Raw genomic sequence first — 18,297 nt, forward strand, 5'->3', positions numbered from 1 at the left:
GGAACTATTTCTTTCTTCTTGTTTTCCTCTCTCAGTATTTTAGAATATTTCATCCTATCACATCTTATAATTTATAAAGTGATGTTTTTATGTTTTTTTATTCTTGGGATTTAGTAATTATGAGAGATTTTATGCATTTATTTAGAATTTTTTATTTCTTTATTTGCAAATGTTCTATGCATTAAAATAAATAACAGTACAGTTGCCCATAAGCTTTTTCAAAATTAATTCGTTCTCTAATTTTTAGGAAGTTGCGTAGTTTACAGATTTTCTCAATAGTTGCTTCTTTYTGTATAGCTTTTCAAAAGCTTTTACTATTAACACGGTTTGGATACAGAAAACTGAGTGTAGTGCAGGTGAAAGTGTCAGAAGCGTACAGCAAATGCTGTTTATTTTACATGTCCTAATTCTGATTTGTGGCTTCATAATTTGTCYTGATCTTATGAACACTAGTAATTTCAGTCTTTCTACTTTCTGTAGTTAAATGTAAGGGGATATTTTTCAGATAGCTTTTGTGGCTGATAGTGCAAGTTGTAGTGGAAGTAGATAGGGTTTGAAGGGGGGGATGGACTTGATACATTACAGTGGKTTGTGCTTTGAGCAGGCTTCTGTAGACACCTTTAGACCTTCTCCAGTAATCGCAAATCTAAAAAAAAACTTACAGAAAATTACYGTATATGAATATAAAAGTAGCCAAAACCACAACATATCTGATAAATGAAAAGCAAAAATTTGTTTTCTGGTGATAAGGCAGTTGTTTTCCCATTTCTGTAGAATTCCTTCAGTTAAATCCCACTTTTTTGGCAGGTATTTTTGACCAGTGTTATTAACAAATTTTAGATRAATAATGCAAACTTGATGATAACACCTAATAATAATAAAATAATAAACCATTTTCAGGAATATTTTTATTATAAACTTAAAAAAACAACAAAGAAGAGTTGCTTCCCCTTCTCTGGATTTTATATTTTTATTCTGCTGTTGAGAAGATGGGGCCTGCCAGTGCTTGTCTTTTTCTGGCAATAACCTCCTTTTATACCTTCTGATTTGAGTTGGTAGTAATAGTCACTCCTATTTTRTGTTAAGAAAGAAACAAATTATATCAATTTGCAGTGTTACTCATGCAAGTTGGAGCGAACCCAGTGCCGATCTCCTTATCTTCTAGAGAAACCAGCTTTAAACTTTAAAGCTATTAATGTATCATAGACAGTACCCGAGTGATATGTAGGGCCAGATGTGGACATAACCATWGATATGCGCACTTACAAATTTTTTTCTTTCTATTCCAGTTATAGGTATCTAATTTTCACAATCGATGTGTTGTTGTTTCTTGGTAAGCTTGCAGCGTGCCCGTTTCTCTCTYTGTTTTGGCTGCTAGCCATCGGTACTCAGCCTGCATCCGTACGGCTGCATAAGCACCGTGGGTCGCTCTCATCCCGGCTCTTCAGTGGGGCTAAGGAGACACAAACCTGTTCTCCTCTCCCTTTCCGCAGGGTCGGGAAGCCGAGTGCTCGCTGTAGCCACTGATTACTTGAAGGGCACGAAAGGGCCGGCCTGTCCCAGTCCAAGGCTATGTACCCGTGAAAGCAGTACGTAGCTGCTTGCACAGTGAGCCGCGGCAGTCTCCAGTGATTGCTGTTGCCCTCCTGGCTGGTTTCTGGGCTGCGCCTTGTGTAGTGGGTTGCTCCAGGGCCGTTGGACTGATGAACAGTATTTCAGGTTGTTTGCTGGAATTAAAATRATGCCTTTTACTGAGTTAGGAAAATGGCCAAAATTCATGATAAGCATCTAAAAGGAAAAAAGGAAGGGGAAAAGAAGTGAAGTAAATTTGAGTGTCTTATAGTGAAGAATGTGAGGTGAATTACAGGAATTTGCTCATCCTTTTAGGGTTCCGAAGGAARGGTAGAGGTTGTTTCGAGATAAACCCTTTGTCTCTTTTCTCCTTTTTTTTGCTCCCATTCTTTGTCTTCCCACAGTTAAGCAAAGTTACCTGTCCCCAAAAGCCATATTTATGTTATCTGTAAACGTTAGAGGAGATTGCCCCCAACACCTGCACAAAGCAAGGCAGAGCAGTTCTTTAAACTTGCTCCTTCTTGCCAGCTTGGACATTTATTTCAGMTGCAAATTTACCAAGAGGGCTGATGTGACTTGCTCTGTAGGATCCTGAACTATCCGAGTCCCGAAATGAGAGTGGTGACTGCGGACCAGAACTGAGTGTCACAGTCTTTTCAAATTTCTGTGTTAGAGCTTGCATAATTAGAGCCATCTCACTCGTGTAATTAGAGCCATATCTCAGGTGCAGATATACCAGAGGGTTAACACGACTGTGACTCCCCTGCGGGCCTGAGTGTCCCAGGTGAATGACGTGGAAACACCTACGCAGTTTTACAGCAATCCTATTCAGATGGGAGTTTTGTCCAGTCTCTGTATTAATGAGATCATGTACATTATCACTTGGGCAAAATATCCATGTTCTGAACTTTGATATGAATAGAAATGGTTTTGCGGACAGCACACTACTTGTGTGCTTAAACGTGAATGCTTATGMACTAAGTTTATAATCAGTAATTGGAATATCCCAGCCAACATACACAAACCTTTTGGGGGCATTAGAGCTTTTTTCTCAGTAAACGTTTCAGACATCCAATTTGAAGCTTATTCACTTTGGGATACAACTAAGCTGTTCTCATGTCAGATACCCAAACAGGATATATCTTCATTGAAAACTATCATAAATAGGAGACACCATTAAATTGCACTTTTTTATGAAATCATACTGTGATGATAACTTCATTGAGAGTATGCTTTCATTAAAAATTTGAGTACTCTAATGCAAATTTACTTTGTAATCATCTTGCTGGTTTGTAAGTGAAATCATTAGTCTACATTGTATTAATACAGTCTCAAAGCATTGTAAAAGCAATATTATTCTGATTATTTTATAATGTGTCAAAGTTTTTGGATAATATATCAATGTAACTGTTCTTAGTGAGAATATTTTGACTTGATTGTCCTTTTTTTATTTTTGCAAATATCTTGTTTCTGGCTTTTGAGGACAGAAATACCTAAACAAAATGTTCCATTTAACACTTTCTTTTTTCATTTATTCAAATAAATGTATGTGTATGTGCTTGATCTCTAGATGGATCCAGGACTAGAAAAGCACAGAGAACAATTGGTAATTGAAGTCGGCAGAAAACTGGACAAAGCCCGCATGATTCGCTTTGAAGAAAGAACTGGCTTTTTTTCCTCAACAGATTTAGGCAGAACTGCCAGCCACTACTATATTAAATATAATACTATAGAGGTAAATATATTGTTCTATTTGGGGATTTTTTCCTTCTTTTTGAACCTGTACCTAAAATAGTTGTAAGATATTACAGCATATGTAGCTGATTTGTTCAGAAGCTGATTTGTTCAATATCTTTTCAAAACATGTTTACCAAAATGTGGAGGACAAGAAGGGAGAGAAAGAGAAAGAAACAAAGTATAAAGCAAAACTGAAAGGTTAGACTTGATATGAAATGAGCTTGAGATTTCTGTAGTCTCTGCCTTCTTATACATGAATTATAAGAAACATTTTGATATCACCAATACATGCAGCTGTTGGTATATAATAGAATATTCAAATATAGAGTCGAATAAAAAAAGTTTTTCTGCTTGAAAAGCCTATCAGGTTGCCATGTACAATGTTCAACAACTTTTGGCACTGTAATCGGGTTGTGATGTAAATGCGTAAGGGAAATATATGTGTAGTGCTGGAAGCTTGATTTTAGGTATACATTCATCTTGAAATCTTTCTTTTGTAGCAAGTTAAAATTTTTCTTTAATAAATGCTGATGAATCAGGGCATTAAATCATTTTAACCTTAATTAATATTTTAACGTTATATGTTTTTTAAAATCTTGGTTACTGTTTCTTACTTTTATGCTGTTTATGCATTTTTATTTTCAATACTAAATCGATTCATTTTATTTTTAATAGACTTTCAATGAATTGTTTGATGCTCATAAAACAGAAGGTGATATTCTTGCTATAGTATCAAAAGCTGAAGAATTTGAACAGATCAAGGTAAAGTTGTATCATTTCATACTGAAAGTATGTCTTAGAACTAGACACTTCTATAGTACTCGCTCCATGAATAGTAAATGCCCGTTCTATAGATCCAAGTCTTGTTAAATATTAAAATCATTATAAAATGTTTTCTAAATAGGAATAACTGCCAAGGACTCTATATACTCTCATTTAAATTTTTAAGTATTTCATCTTAAAATATAGTACACATTTAATAACTATTTATGGATCTTTGAAAATTCCTTTTAAATGCTTTTAAGATCTTTTCAGCTCCTCGGTTATTAACAGGTGAATATAAGTGTTCATCAGAATGGTGCACCCAGGGATGAGAGGGTTTTTCTATTTGAAGTCTAAATCAGGTGTCTTCCTGAGCAATCTGCTTTACCAGAAATGAGGCAGGACTCACTGGATTTAACTCTGTGACCTACTTCAGGCACAGGGGCAATATTTTTGAAATTGAACTCTAGAAACTTGTTTCCACAGATTCTGTTGTGCAAGCTAGAAGATTACTGTACTATCACACTTGAGTCAACTCCTGCACTCCTCATGCCTCTTGGGGGGCAGGACACAATACAATGCATTGCAAATTGCATGAGCTTGTTTGCCCACACTTCCATCTGTCTTACGGAGGTGCAAGCCATACTCAGTAGGATTTATTAGCTCAGGCTCATTGGCACAATTATACAACTTTCTGATCAGAGCTGGCTGTCATTCACCTGGTTCTGAGAGCTGGCAGTGTGAATCCTTCTCTATCTACATATTTGCACACGTTGTGCAAGTATTACCATCTCTCTGATGGAGAAATTCTATTTTTTCTTTAACCTCGTCTATTATAGAAGATAATAAGCAGTGAGGTTTCACAGTGATGCATACAACAGTCTAGGAATGAAAACCTTTTTTTTTTTTTTTATGATGGTGGTGGTATTTTGTTGGATCTAAGTTTAGCATAATTAAATATCTAAAAGGAGAGCATAAGGAAAATGTGTAATATGTTTCTGTATCTGTATTAAAGTTAATGATGTTGCTTCTTGACTAAAATGCAGTTTTTCCAGTTTACTTTCTCAGATTTATATTATTTGGCTCTTCTTACCAGATTGCAGCCTTCACTAGCACCACACCATATCCAATCCACATATTGTTGTGATTCATCTTTTGTGCAGCTCTGAGTGCTAAAACTGGTAACTGATTTGCACAGGAATAACTCAGGTTTTTACACCTCTGTGTGATACRAGTTGTGACTTTTCTTAATATGAAACATTTCTGTAATACTTTTCAAARGTCTGTATTTTGAGATGGGTAAGTTGCAAGTAGCTGAAATGAAGGTCAGGATTTGACCTGTACTACGCTATGCAAGAGCAGAAAACAATTATTGAAAATACAATTGTATGCAGAGAATAATGTTCCCTTGACGTTGAACTTATCCATGATGTTTGTGTCCTTCATCTTTTTCCTTCCTGCAGGACCAGGGGCTGAAGAGTGGGGGCTTTTAACCCACCTGCCTTAGGGTCTTCCTTATGTCAGGTAGTCAGGTCCAAATGGAAATTACTTTCAGCTGGTTCCCTACAGGGACCAAACATTTACACTCTTTGAATAAGTTTTACACTAACAGACTATCAGTAAATCAAAGAATATGTAGATTTATGCTGTTTTTTCCTGTGTGAGGGTCATCAGTGAGAATGTGAAATGTTATGCATTATTCAAGCCATAGATATGAATATTTCTTTACTCATTTTAAGACTTAATCTTCTTAACAGTGAAAACTTTAATGCTATGAATCATAGTACTTCACAGTTTTGAGTTAAAAATGTATTATGCCACATGCAAACTATGTAATATAATGAATGCATTTAATGTTAATTCAAGATWGCCCTAATCCAGATGGACAGAGGTTTTACTCTGGTCAAATAAAAAATGAAATCTCATCAGAAGAAGGATGGTAGGGTCAGAAGATTCAATTTTGTGGCATATCAAATTTTTGTATGTCAATGACAACCTTAATAGATGGTGATGAATAATAAAATGTAATTATGTCACTATTAAGATAGTTTCAATTACGGTCTATTAACTACATTGTGGAAGACTTGGTTTTGCTTTTTTCTTCCCTCTTAAAACTAGAGTCTCTATTTAAAAATAATRTAACTATGATATACGAGAAATTTGATTTCAGTATAAAAGTTTTTGTCAAGTTGTTTCAGCCTCTTCATAATACATAATTGTGTTTTAGGTAAGAGAAGAAGAAATAGAAGAGCTGGATACCTTACTGAATGATTTCTGTGAACTTCCTGCTCCGGGAGGTGTGGAAAATAATTATGGAAAAATAAATATCCTCCTTCAAACATATATTAGCAGAGGGGAGATGGACAGTTTCTCCCTTATTTCAGATTCTGCATATGTTGCACAGGTAAAAATAGTGAATAATTTTTGTGTATCTGTTGCTGTGCCTCCTACTCTTCATTCTCCCAAATGTTTAGGATTGTGTTTGTAAGCCACGATCTGCGAACTTTTTTGCCTGTTTTTATGCAAAGTGATTTGAAAATCAGAGCCTTTTTTGTGTTGTTTACTTTAAGACACCAGTAGAAAGTAGAAAAGATTTGCAAAAGCCTACCTTAGGAGACTAGTGTATCTTTTGTTAAATTCAGATATGATCTTTTTTTGTGTGTGTGTATTATCTATTATCTGAAATATTAAGAATTTCTTGTATATATTCAGTATTAGTGTATATAAATATTATTCTTAACTTATTAGGTATTTTATCTATCTGTACAACTATTGCAATCTATTTTGTGGATTTTTATTCTTTGTTCTACAAAACACAATGTGTTTTATTTACAAACCTTGGTTTGCACAAGAAAGATGTGCTATTACAATTTTATTGCTAACACTTATCATGTAGATTTACATACTAGCCAATATATTTGTTTCTTGGCTTAATTTGACACCTGAATGGTTGCTAGTTTTATAGCATATTTAGCTATTACACAAAATAATACGAGAACTAGAAGTCTGACACAGAACTGGTTGCTTACCTTTTAGCTTTATCTTTTAGGCCATCTTATGTCTCTTTCTTTTTCTTTTTTCCTTTTTTTAACAACATTGTACGTTGAATCATTTTTATCTAATCCACAACATTTTGGGAAGAAATTATAATAAAATAATATTTAGTTGTTGCTAAAGATGAGAGTTAAATATTGAAAAGCATACATACTCTTGGGCAATATTTTCATGGTAATGTTTCCTTCTTCAGCAGTGTTTACGTTTCATAGCACGTATAGATTTAAATGAGGTAGCCTGAAATCATTGCACACACATCATAAAAAAATGTGGTACTTGTACATTAAGGTCATCTTCAGTATGATTCTTTTAATCTTTGCTTTCAAGGCAATTCCTTTCATTTGTCTTTCTCAATTATAGCATTTTTAGTGAGGCAACATGGTCATCTTCTCAGACCTTCATAAAYTGTGTATGTAAAACAAGAGCTAAAAATTGTGAAACTTTTAATTTGGGAAGTCACTATTAAAAAATCGTTCATCCTTTCTAAGCAGAAGAAATGTGCTTCTTTAGTAACATATGCTTCCTGTCATAGACAAATAATCTTCTATTTTTCATTCCTGTTGGCATTGCAGAGCCAGTAGAGAATGATTGTATTCTATTCAATGAAATCAAGAGCAGAATTGCTAATCCAGGCACAGTACTGGTAGTCCAAAAGAAACAACAACAACAAAAGCTTTTTAACAGCACTTCATAAGTTTATGAAAGAAATACCATAACTTTGTTGTTCAGAATAAGACTGGTGTYTTTCAAGCTTATGTTAATAATTAATTTTCCAATTCCAAAGCAGATTTGTACAATGGGCTTGGTGAATTGTAAAAATCACTACTGTTAAGCTTCTGTGCAAGTGTTGCATAATTTTCTGTGAAGTGGGAAGCTGTTACAAAAGCACAACAGAGGTAAAAAATTAAAGCTTGAATTTCCAAGTATAAACTGAGTTATCCCAAGTATACTGTATGGAGGGAGACAGAGGAGGATATTAGGTATGGTAAGTAAATTTCATTCAGAACTCCATCAGTATAGGACTTCCTAGTGTTAGCATAACTGTGATCAAATTCTGCAGCAGACCTGCCACTACAAGTTTAATTTATTTGCACGTTTATTTTCATAATTTCTTTAGGCAGTCATGAGGTAGTTCTGCCATTAAATAGTGGTAGAAAAATAAAGTTTGCAAAAATGTTTGAAATAAATTTGAAAACAAAAATCTATTATTATGGTTTGTCAAAGATCAGTTTATGGGATCCCTTTCATTTTACAAAGAATGCTTGAGTGAATTGCAACATTTGTGCTTTCTTTTTTCTCTCTTCAGAATGCGGCTCGTATTGTTCGAGCTCTGTTTGAGATTGCCCTTAGGAAACGTTGGCCTGCAATGACATATCGACTGCTGAATCTCAGCAAAGTCATTGACAAGCGGCTGTGGGGCTGGGTTAGCCCTTTGAGACAGTTCTCAGTGTTACCACCATCAGTCCTCACAAAGTTGGAAGAGAAGAATCTCACTGTAGACAAGATGAAGGACATGAGAAAAGATGAAATAGGTGAGAAATCAGCAATGCTGATCTGCTTAAACAAGTAGTAAACTATGGGCAGACTTAGAACTAAATCTGAGCCGTTCAATAATAAACCCACCTTGGTCTGGAAGCCAGGTAAACACATTATTATGGTATTACGGCCTGGCTAATATAAAGATTTATTCAGTCTCCACAGCTTGTAGTATAACTGCACAGCTTTGAGGCTGAGGCTGACCCATGTGCCACCAACCCAGAAAGCATGTGGAATAGCCATGTGTCTGAATATGTTGATATAAATCTTGTGATTCCTTTTTCACTCACACTATGTAATACACTATTATAAAAGGCATCTATTTATTTTTGCCAGTTGGCAAAATCTGGCCATTTATTATTTTTTTCTGAAATACTATTAACGTGAAAAAGAATGAAAGCAGATTATTATGTCCAGGTATACTATCAATAAATGGCCTGCTTCTGAAACACTGCATTAATTTTCATTGAACATGGAGAATTCATTGTCACTGGTGTCGTTGCAGCAAAACCTTAATGGAATTTTTTAAAGGGTTTGACACATTGATAATGAGAAAATTCACAAGCCTACTGATAGAAATAATGACAATTTCTAGTATGTGTATATAAACTGTTGTGCATAAACTATCCACCAACTAGTTGAAGTTGAAAAAAACAAATCCCTATGTGTGGTATCTATCTTTTTACTATCCTAGTGTTTTTCTTCTGATTCCAGGTGGGGAAGGGAGAGGGAAGGAATCCTTTAGATCTTGTCTTCCTGTCTACCTGTACCTGTTACACAAAGCTGTTAAGAAGCAAAAGGCCATTTTCAAAAAAAAAAAAAATCCTAATTTTAGAAAGAAAATACACTTTAATGTTGCTACTTTTTAGAAGGTTATGACTTCTGACTTGATATTTTTCTCAGCTGACAGGGGAATGCATATCTAATTTTGGGAGCTTTGTGACATGCCTAAAAATAGATTCAAAAAAGTTGAACCAATGTTAAAAGTTTACAGAATTTGAGACTCTATTTTTATTTAATAAGTTAAACCAAGAGAGTATAAGAAAATTTCAAAAGCTGACTTTGTTTTTATAAGATATATTAATTTTAAATGTGTTAAAAATGAAACATTATTTAAATACTGGCCTTATTGTGCTTTTTTATTCATAAGCTGTATCTTACAAGATGTTAATTTGTTAGGTACTTGTGTAGAATTCTGATAACACTTAAAATAATTGTCAGTGCGTTGTATTAGTGCTTTTATTCTTTTCTTTCTTATGCTTCTTTCTCCTCATCTCTGCTTTTGGCAAAGCAACAAATTTTTGTTAAGATACATAACCGAATTTTCTCCTCCTTCAGCTTAGTGGAAGGAGTATTTACAAGATGAAAATGTAGTAAGATACATATAAAATGTTACATGAAGGACCTTTTTCGTATTAGCTTAGTTTAAAAAGAGTTGAGGCTTAGGATTTCACCTCATTTAGGTGAAGTGGGTCATTAGTGACTATAGGTAATGATATCTCATATTCATTAGTCTTATAAACACCAAAGTTGATCTATGCATCTCTGAGAAGTACTGCTACTTGACATACTACTTCCTGTATATCCTCTTTTTCTACCACCAAGGCTTTGAAGAAAACGCTTGCCTGGCAGCACTCTCTGCTTTTTCTTTTTTTCTTTTTTTTTWATTTTATTTTAGTTTAAGGCCAAGTTGAAATGAGGAAAGCAGCAGTTTCCAGTTGCTGGCTTGTTCTCGGTCTGCCTCCTTAGTGCTAGTTTCAGTGTGAGTGCTTCTTCCTTTTTAAACATTATTGTGACTTTGGAGATGGACGTAAAAAGATAGGAGCTAGCAGTCTAACTCATCCCATGTCTAAGGGAGACAGAAAAGTGTCAGTGGGTGCTGGCAATCCCTGTGCATGAGCAGAGTGTTGTCTGCACAGATCCTGGTTTCCAATGTGCCATGAATTAGACAAGAATGATCTCCTCGCACATTAAAATGTAATCATGAAGTTTCCAAAAAGCCAAGAAGTCCTGTAATATCTGAGGAAAACAGTGCCAGTTTTCGGAGTACAGTTGACAGTCTTTGTAGAATAAGCAAACTTTCAGTTTTTGTTCAGTATGCCTATTTTTCAGGTAGCCAGCTTTTGTTCAGGACGTCTGCAAATGTCATTTGTAGTTTCTCTTAATATAACTATTAAAAAAGAAAAAGAGAAAAAGAAAGAATTTTACAATGATCTTACGTGAGCAGAAGGTGGAAGAGACATTTACACCAGCAGATATGTGTACAAACCCCCARTGGTGTGTGTTGTACAAACACAGAAGTTCACCTCACATATCATGGTATAGACAGTGATGTTTTGGCGTGAAAAAGGTAACATATTTGAATAATTCACATGACTTGTGAGGTTCTAGCTGTAATTGCAAAAGCTAGCAATAGTGCAAGTGTGCTATAATCCTACCTATATTGTGAACTTGTACCAATGTAATTATTTTGGTTGTTAAYAGTGCATTTGCTGAAGATGTACTTATTTTACAATTGCACACTAAACTGATTAAATATAGGGTAAASTTCCTAGATTAGAGAGTTCCTTCTTAAGCAAGAGCACTGTTCAGTGCCTAATATTGTAGATAAACACTTATTTCAGGCAAAATCTGCCAATTTATGAAATAAGAAAAACCAAAGAAGGAAAACAAAAAGAATTGCTAATTGAAGGTTTCTACACTTCTAAGTTTAGTTCAAATTGTTAAAATATCACGAAAAGATTTGTGTTATCTTTTCTCTTTACGCATAGTATAAATAATAGGATCTTTCTCTCACTCGCTCTTTTTTTTAAAATGAGAAAGTGTACATGGGAAGAAACACATAATGGCATCAGAAAACACCAGCAGCCGTTTGTAAGGTAGTTTAATACTGAATACATAAAACCATTCTAATTACATTTAAAGTATGTTCCAGATTATTTAAAAAGCAATTTCAGTGCAAATGTGGTAAATCAACCTTCTTTCCCTAAATGAATTAGAAATTGCTGCCTACATTCGCCAGTACTCTGTATTGTATTTAAAATGAAGCATAGGGGAACAGATATTTTAGCTATAAAGTACAACTAAGAAATAATTTTTTATTAATATAATCACTTTCTTGCCTTAGTAGTCATGATTATGAAGGAAGATAAAATGTGCTGCAACATTTAGTTCTTCCTTTTTCTCTCTTGCACACTGGTGTGTCCTCAAAGATGAGAGCCGCTGAGAGATGTTTACTAGCTGTGTGCATTTTTAAGCCATTAACTACCTTCACTCCCATCAGTTTTTTGAAAACACAGTGTTCTGTGTACTTTCAATTACCCCATGGGAATTACAGAAGTTCAAATGTGTGCCCTTCACTAAGTAAAAGGTCAGTWTTCATACTTTAAAAGAGAACTATATGGCTTGGTAAGAGCCTTGTCAAAAAGTCAGTAAAGGGAACAAGCTTGACATAATATGCTTTCAGTGTGAATTCTTAATAGTTATTTTAACCCTTAGTTATAGCCAATGGAGGGGGTTAATACTGATTTTTCTGAGCTCTAAATTGCTAATTCAAGTTAAGTATTACAAAATACTCAGACATGCCAGGTCAAGAGAGTCAGACATTTACACACCTAACAGCAACACGGGCAAGCAATAATACTCCTCTCTGAGACCCTATTTGAAAGTCAGAGTTGTATTGTTTTCCCCCGTAAATGCAAATTTGTTACACCTAATGTTTTCTTGGCAGGTCATATGCTGCATCATGTGAAGATTGGGTTAAAGGTAAAACAATGCGTCCATCAAATCCCCTCCATCGCAATGGAAGCAACAATTCAGCCAATTACCCGCACGGTGCTCCGCGTTCGGCTGAACATTGCTCCTGACTTCACGTGGAATGATCAGGTAAAAAACAAAAATAATAAAAAGGAGGTGGAGGAAGGAAGGGAAGCATTCAGCTACCTCCAGCGATAAAGGTRGTGATCACAGGGAGAGCTTTGGTGTTTGAAAAAGACTTTTTTAAAGATTATTTTAGTTAAAAAGCAAATTTGGTGATAGGAATGATACGATCTTTAAGAATTTTGTGGAAGAAAACAGCTAAACACTGTCTTTTTATTCACAATARCTGTAACAGGATTGCACTGCTTAAAACATGCTGAAGCAAGTGCTTATATTGAATATTAATAGTAGTAAGTCACACACAGATTTCAGGGATGTGCTCAAAAAGGAGAAGCAAGAAAGAAGGCTATGGAGGTGGCTGTCTGAACTATGAATGAATGACAAACTCAGAAAACACAGTTCATGCCTTAAAGCACAGTTCCTGTATGCCAAGTTCTGCTGCTCTTTATGGCTTTACAAATGTACATTCACAAGGTCAGTGCCTTTTGTACTCCTGCTTATCTAAACAGAAGAGCTGGGGGATGTTTGGAATTTTGCACATCTGTGTTTTACGTTGCAAATTTAAACAAAAGRAGTTGTACTAGTTGAGCAGTTAGGTATACTCCTACCTTTTGATTCAGAATCTGTTGATTAGAAATAGGTTTAAGATAGATTAAATTAAATACAAATGTCCACGTGGGGGCATTGTATTGTTGCTGGTATTTCTCCTGAAACTTTCTACAGAAACAAGGCAAAGATACCCAATAGACAAGTATATTTGTCTTTTCCTTCTCTTAGGAGATAAGAGAAATTATCATTCTGAAAAATGGCTACTAAGTTTCTCTTCTTTTATTAAATATTAAGTCAACAATCCCTTAGATCCCAAGTTTGCATTAATCACAAGTGAATTAAGTTTTTATTCCATAAACATTTAGATGACTTTTCTTGCCTAAAAAAGCCTAAAGACTTTTTCTTTTTTTTTTTTCCCCTCTCTTTTTGGAAGCTTCACTAAGATTGTGAGGGAGTGATTAACGATCAAAAGATCAAAACTTGRTATATAGATCAGTATAACTGATGCCTTATGTATATGCAATATTTCAGAATGCCGACAAACATTTAAAGGATTTAGACAAATCCTTATCATTCAGTCTTTCATCTATTTACCTATGCAGCTTCCACAATTTTTGAGTCTATATTCTATTAAAGACAAATAAAACCTGTACTTCTAATTAAATGGTATCCTAATAATAATAATAATATGAAGTAATTTCTGAATCCATTCTTAGGTTTTTCTATAAAATCTAGCTTCTTCTAGATTGTTCTAATTTGAAAAGGGCTCTGCACAGTAATCTACTCTCTTATTTGAAATCTGACCATCTAAACATATAGTAGAAAACACGTTTTTGCCCAAGCTTTGCCATGATCCCTTGGCACTGTATTCCTTACTGGCTACATTAGAAACAGGATGAGCATTTTGTCAATTCAACATACGAAACGCTTCTGGTGTGAATTTCTGTATTGCTGCTCATGAGAACCTAGAAAACTTTCTAATATTTTTGTTAAGGCATTTTTTTTTGTCAGTTTTGTTGAACTTATTGTTCCTTTAGTAAATGAAACTTCTATCACAGTAAATAGACAGAATGATTTAAAAATTTAATAGTCATTAAACATGAGTAATTGTCTTTTAAATTCAGCCAGTGAAACTGAAAATGCTTCTCCATCATCACACTGTATTCTCCCAAGCTACTCAGAAGACTATAGAGACTTATCGATATAGCTGTAATTAGCACAAAAACTGTCTGGCAAAAGTTCCCATTCAAAAAATGAGAATACTCAAGTAAAATCAGAATCAATATTAAATATTAATATAATAATATTATTGATAGAAGAATATTATTAAGAATATTTAAAAACAAAATATTAGACTTAACTGAAACACTTAGCTTACCTACATTTCTACTGCATGAAACAATAATAAACTGGAATTGATAGATTGATTATTTAAGAGTGTTCCTTTACCTGTATACTTTCTGATAGGATAATCACATCAAAATTTTTCACTTGCCTTTGCTAGGAAAAGAGAACAAGATATGTTTGGAAGATGTGAGATATTACATCATTTTGATCTTTAATGGCTGTAGTTTTCAGTGCCAGGACCTCTTAAGTCTAGTTAAAGTCTGTGAGCCAGATCTCAACAGAAAATTCTTATTAGATCGGACTATTAACGTACCCAGACAGGACAACTACACCTTATTGCAATACGAAGGAGTCTAAGTAGAAATGCAAAACCATGCAACTAGTATTAATTAACCTTCCATCAAGTCACATATCAGACATGCTGTTTTAGGGCCCTGGTTACCCAAAATACAGGTAGATGCCAGTTCTTAAGAGCTCCCTGGGGTTCTTGAGAACTGCTACTGCTGAGCAGGGTTGCATTGAATGTGCCCTCACTGCCCTTCTTTCCCCATGCATCTTTGTCACTGAACTCTCCAAAACAAACATGCCGTGACAGTTCATAATAAAATTTCTGAGTTTTGAACTTCCTCTTCTGCTTTAATTCTTTTTCTCACCCTTAAAGTCTCCTATGCTCTGATGAAGTAATAGTCCCGCTAGGACTTTCCAAAACATCACCTGCAGTGAACTGTGTCTTTCTGCAGTATCACCGCCTGTCGTGTCTTCAGTTTCCACTGAAGCTGTTAATGAAATACAAATGCATTGAAAGTTAATGACAGTAAGTTGTTTCTGCCCATCTACTTATCTACTGTGCAATCGCGTTAAGAAACAAAAACACTTTAGTTCTACAATACGTTCCTTTGTCTCAAGAAGATCGTTCAGAGAGTGTTTTTACAGCACTTGCAAAATAATGAATTATACTGAAAACATTGGACTATGTAAATTGATACTAGATTTCTATAGTGTTAAAATTGCCTTTATAAGTAACTGTGCAGTTTGTGKTTTCTTTATGTTAACCATGGGAATCGTTAGGAATAATTCCAACATTTTTTCAGTTTCATACTTTTTTGTACCTTCTCACAATCCTTAAAAACCTCAGAAATCCAATCTCATTTAATAATATGACTTCCATAYTACTTTGCTAAGCACTTTTTTCATTTTCTTCCACAGATAGTGTCAGGTAAAATGCTTATATGCTGGCAGAGGGATCATTTATTCTGACAAAGAAACAAAAAATTTTCTGGATTTAGCATCTCATGTAGTCTCAATGGCAGCCACAAAGCATAATAATTTGTTAAAAAGGCTTCAGGTACACAAAAAAGCAAACTAAAAAAATCTAAGCTGTAACACAGTGTTGTCAGATGATATAGAATTTACCAAGAGCCAGCCCTCTTTATAGCCTCACTTCACCTATGCTAGTGAATAGCTCACACTATAACATTCTGAATCCACTAACTGTATCTTTTTGGAGGAGAGGGAAAGAGAGGGGAGGAGAATCCAGTATCCAGTTTTTCCTAAGAAAAGGCAAATTTTTTGTCTGAAAAATGAGCAGTGGACAGCAGCAGACAATCCTTCTCTGCACAGAATCTGGAGACAGAAGTGCAAGGAAGAAAAAAAAAGGAAWTGTTTTTCAGGAGTCTGGAAGAAACCCTGGGGAATTCAGTCTATTTATAGACACTAGTTTCAGTTACAGTTATATCATGTTCATTTATATTACATATACAATAACAAACTTTTATTGAAACACAATCTTTTAGTAGACTGATCTAATTAGAAATACTATATTGCTCTTATCTCCAATTTCTATTTTTTTATATTCCTTGTTAGACTATATAGGAAAGAAATATTTCCCAACATACCTGGCAAATCTTGAGAACCTCATTACAGCTAAAACACAGCTATCTTTTCTTCTCTTAAAGGTACATGGCACTGTTGGTGAGCCCTGGTGGATATGGGTAGAAGATCCTRCTAATGATCACATTTATCATTCAGAGTACTTCATCATTCAAAAAAAACAGGTAACATATTTTATTCAGACTATCATAGTAAGGCAAAAATAATAAGATGGGGATTTGTAATGTGAAACTACTCTAACCTAACCAGATTCTCAAATCATTAACACAAGTTTTCAGTTTCAGTTGTTCATGATAAGTTTGGGCTTCCACAAAAATGTTTCTAATCTCAGGTGTCGCTTTTTTTCCTCCTCCTTTGGCGGGACAGTTATTTCCAGATGAAAAAAAAAGAAAGTTTGTAATGTTTTTGTCTATTAAAAAAAAAAAAGATGAAGAGGAGTTTTATATTTATCTTTTGAAGTCCACGGAACCAAAGTCCATTCACAATGATGAAGTGTTTTATATAGACCTGTGAACATTCTGCATTTGAGGTTGCACATGTGTCATTGTTTTCTGTTTGTAATGCTTGTGAAAGTGAGGCAAACTAAATGATTTATAAAGTTATTGATTTGTCTGTATTGTTGTTATTCACTACACAATGTTTGCACTAGGTCATTACTAAAGAACCTCAGCTGCTGGTGTTCACCATCCCAATTTTTGAACCTCTGCCTTCTCAATATTACATTCGAGCTGTGTCCGATAGATGGTTAGGTGCCGAGGCTGTGTGTATCATCAATTTTCAGCATTTGATTCTTCCAGAGAGACATCCACCTCACACAGGTAATTTCAGATCTCATCATTTTGGTTTGTCTGGTTCATATAGATTTTCCYTATAATGCAATAAACCTCTAACTGCTACTTCATTATAGAAAAGTGTATGGAAATTCACTTTTTGTCACRTATTTGTGTCATTGACACCATTTCTTCACTAATCAAAACTTTTAGGATAGTTTATTAACCTTGAACTCCTGATTAAAAAGCARCTTATTTTGTCTCAGCGTCATACTGACTTTTTTGGTTACCCCAGAATCAGTATAAACTATAGCCAAATTGAAACTGTCATATAAAACTAGCCAAATCTGTATGCTATAGTATGTGTTATCTAAGTACTTGTAAGCATTACATTTCTTCTGTGCTGGTTCAAAATTGAGGTAGACTGGAACGTTAAAATCTAAATGGTATTCTGCAAAGAAAAAACATAAGCAGTTAAAATTTTGAAAATAGGATTTTTTTTTTAACTAAAATGAATTAATTATGGCAAAGCACTGTTACCATACCAAACATTAACTGAGTTAATTTCAACTCAAGACTGCTGATCAAGGCATGGTCTTTCCTCCCCCTCCTTTTTTAACACTTGGCACAGAAGCCTATGTTTGTGTTCTTTGCTGCTTCTTTTTTTTTTTTTTTTCCTTTTTTCTGGATACATAAATTGCTTTATACATTCATTGTGCCTGATGTCATTGTAAAACCTTTCCTCTGTAATCACTTTTGGCTCATCTAGCAGCCTGTGAAGTGAGTGCATTCAGAAATAAGCAGTTCTCATACAGTGTTGTTCTTTGGCATGCGTAAATTCACATGTGTTTGTGAAGTGTTTAGCTATTGTTATATTGTACCTACGCTGTCTGGAAAAGCATATGTAACCTTTTTGTCTAATTGACTGATCACTGACTACTATTCAGAAGAAACAGAAAGATATTTACACATCACCAGTTATGGAGCCTCTACGATTTATGGTAATTGATTTCAATTCCCATCTGGTTCCCACTCAACAATGAAGTACGTAGAGGCCCTGCTAGGCAAAAAAACTTCTTTCTCCTCAACAGAGCCCAAGGAATCACAGTTTTAGTGGGAATGATAAAACAGCCATAAGGTATCAGTGAAAAGCATGTGAAGAATATTAGGCATCATTGCCTTAGTAGATTTTATGACTCCC

General features: G+C 34.6%; 1 protein-coding gene across 1 annotated transcript in view; it reads left to right on the forward strand.

The window, feature by feature from the left end:
* Nucleotides 1–18,297, forward strand: part of ASCC3 (activating signal cointegrator 1 complex subunit 3) — a 258,777-nt gene that overhangs the window by 165,867 nt on the left and 74,613 nt on the right. Inside the window, exons 17-23 of the mRNA XM_085306936.1 lie at nucleotides 3,143–3,307; nucleotides 3,985–4,071; nucleotides 6,299–6,475; nucleotides 8,432–8,657; nucleotides 12,392–12,546; nucleotides 16,392–16,490; nucleotides 16,976–17,144. Coding sequence (XP_085163062.1) covers nucleotides 3,143–3,307; nucleotides 3,985–4,071; nucleotides 6,299–6,475; nucleotides 8,432–8,657; nucleotides 12,392–12,546; nucleotides 16,392–16,490; nucleotides 16,976–17,144 — 1,078 coding nt within the window. The remainder of the gene's footprint in view (nucleotides 1–3,142; nucleotides 3,308–3,984; nucleotides 4,072–6,298; nucleotides 6,476–8,431; nucleotides 8,658–12,391; nucleotides 12,547–16,391; nucleotides 16,491–16,975; nucleotides 17,145–18,297) is intronic.

This window comes from Rhea americana, unplaced genomic scaffold (assembly GCF_003343005.1).
Source record: "Rhea americana isolate MKP2758 unplaced genomic scaffold, rheAme1 scaffold_25, whole genome shotgun sequence".
NCBI classification, from domain to species: Eukaryota; Metazoa; Chordata; class Aves; order Rheiformes; family Rheidae; genus Rhea; species Rhea americana.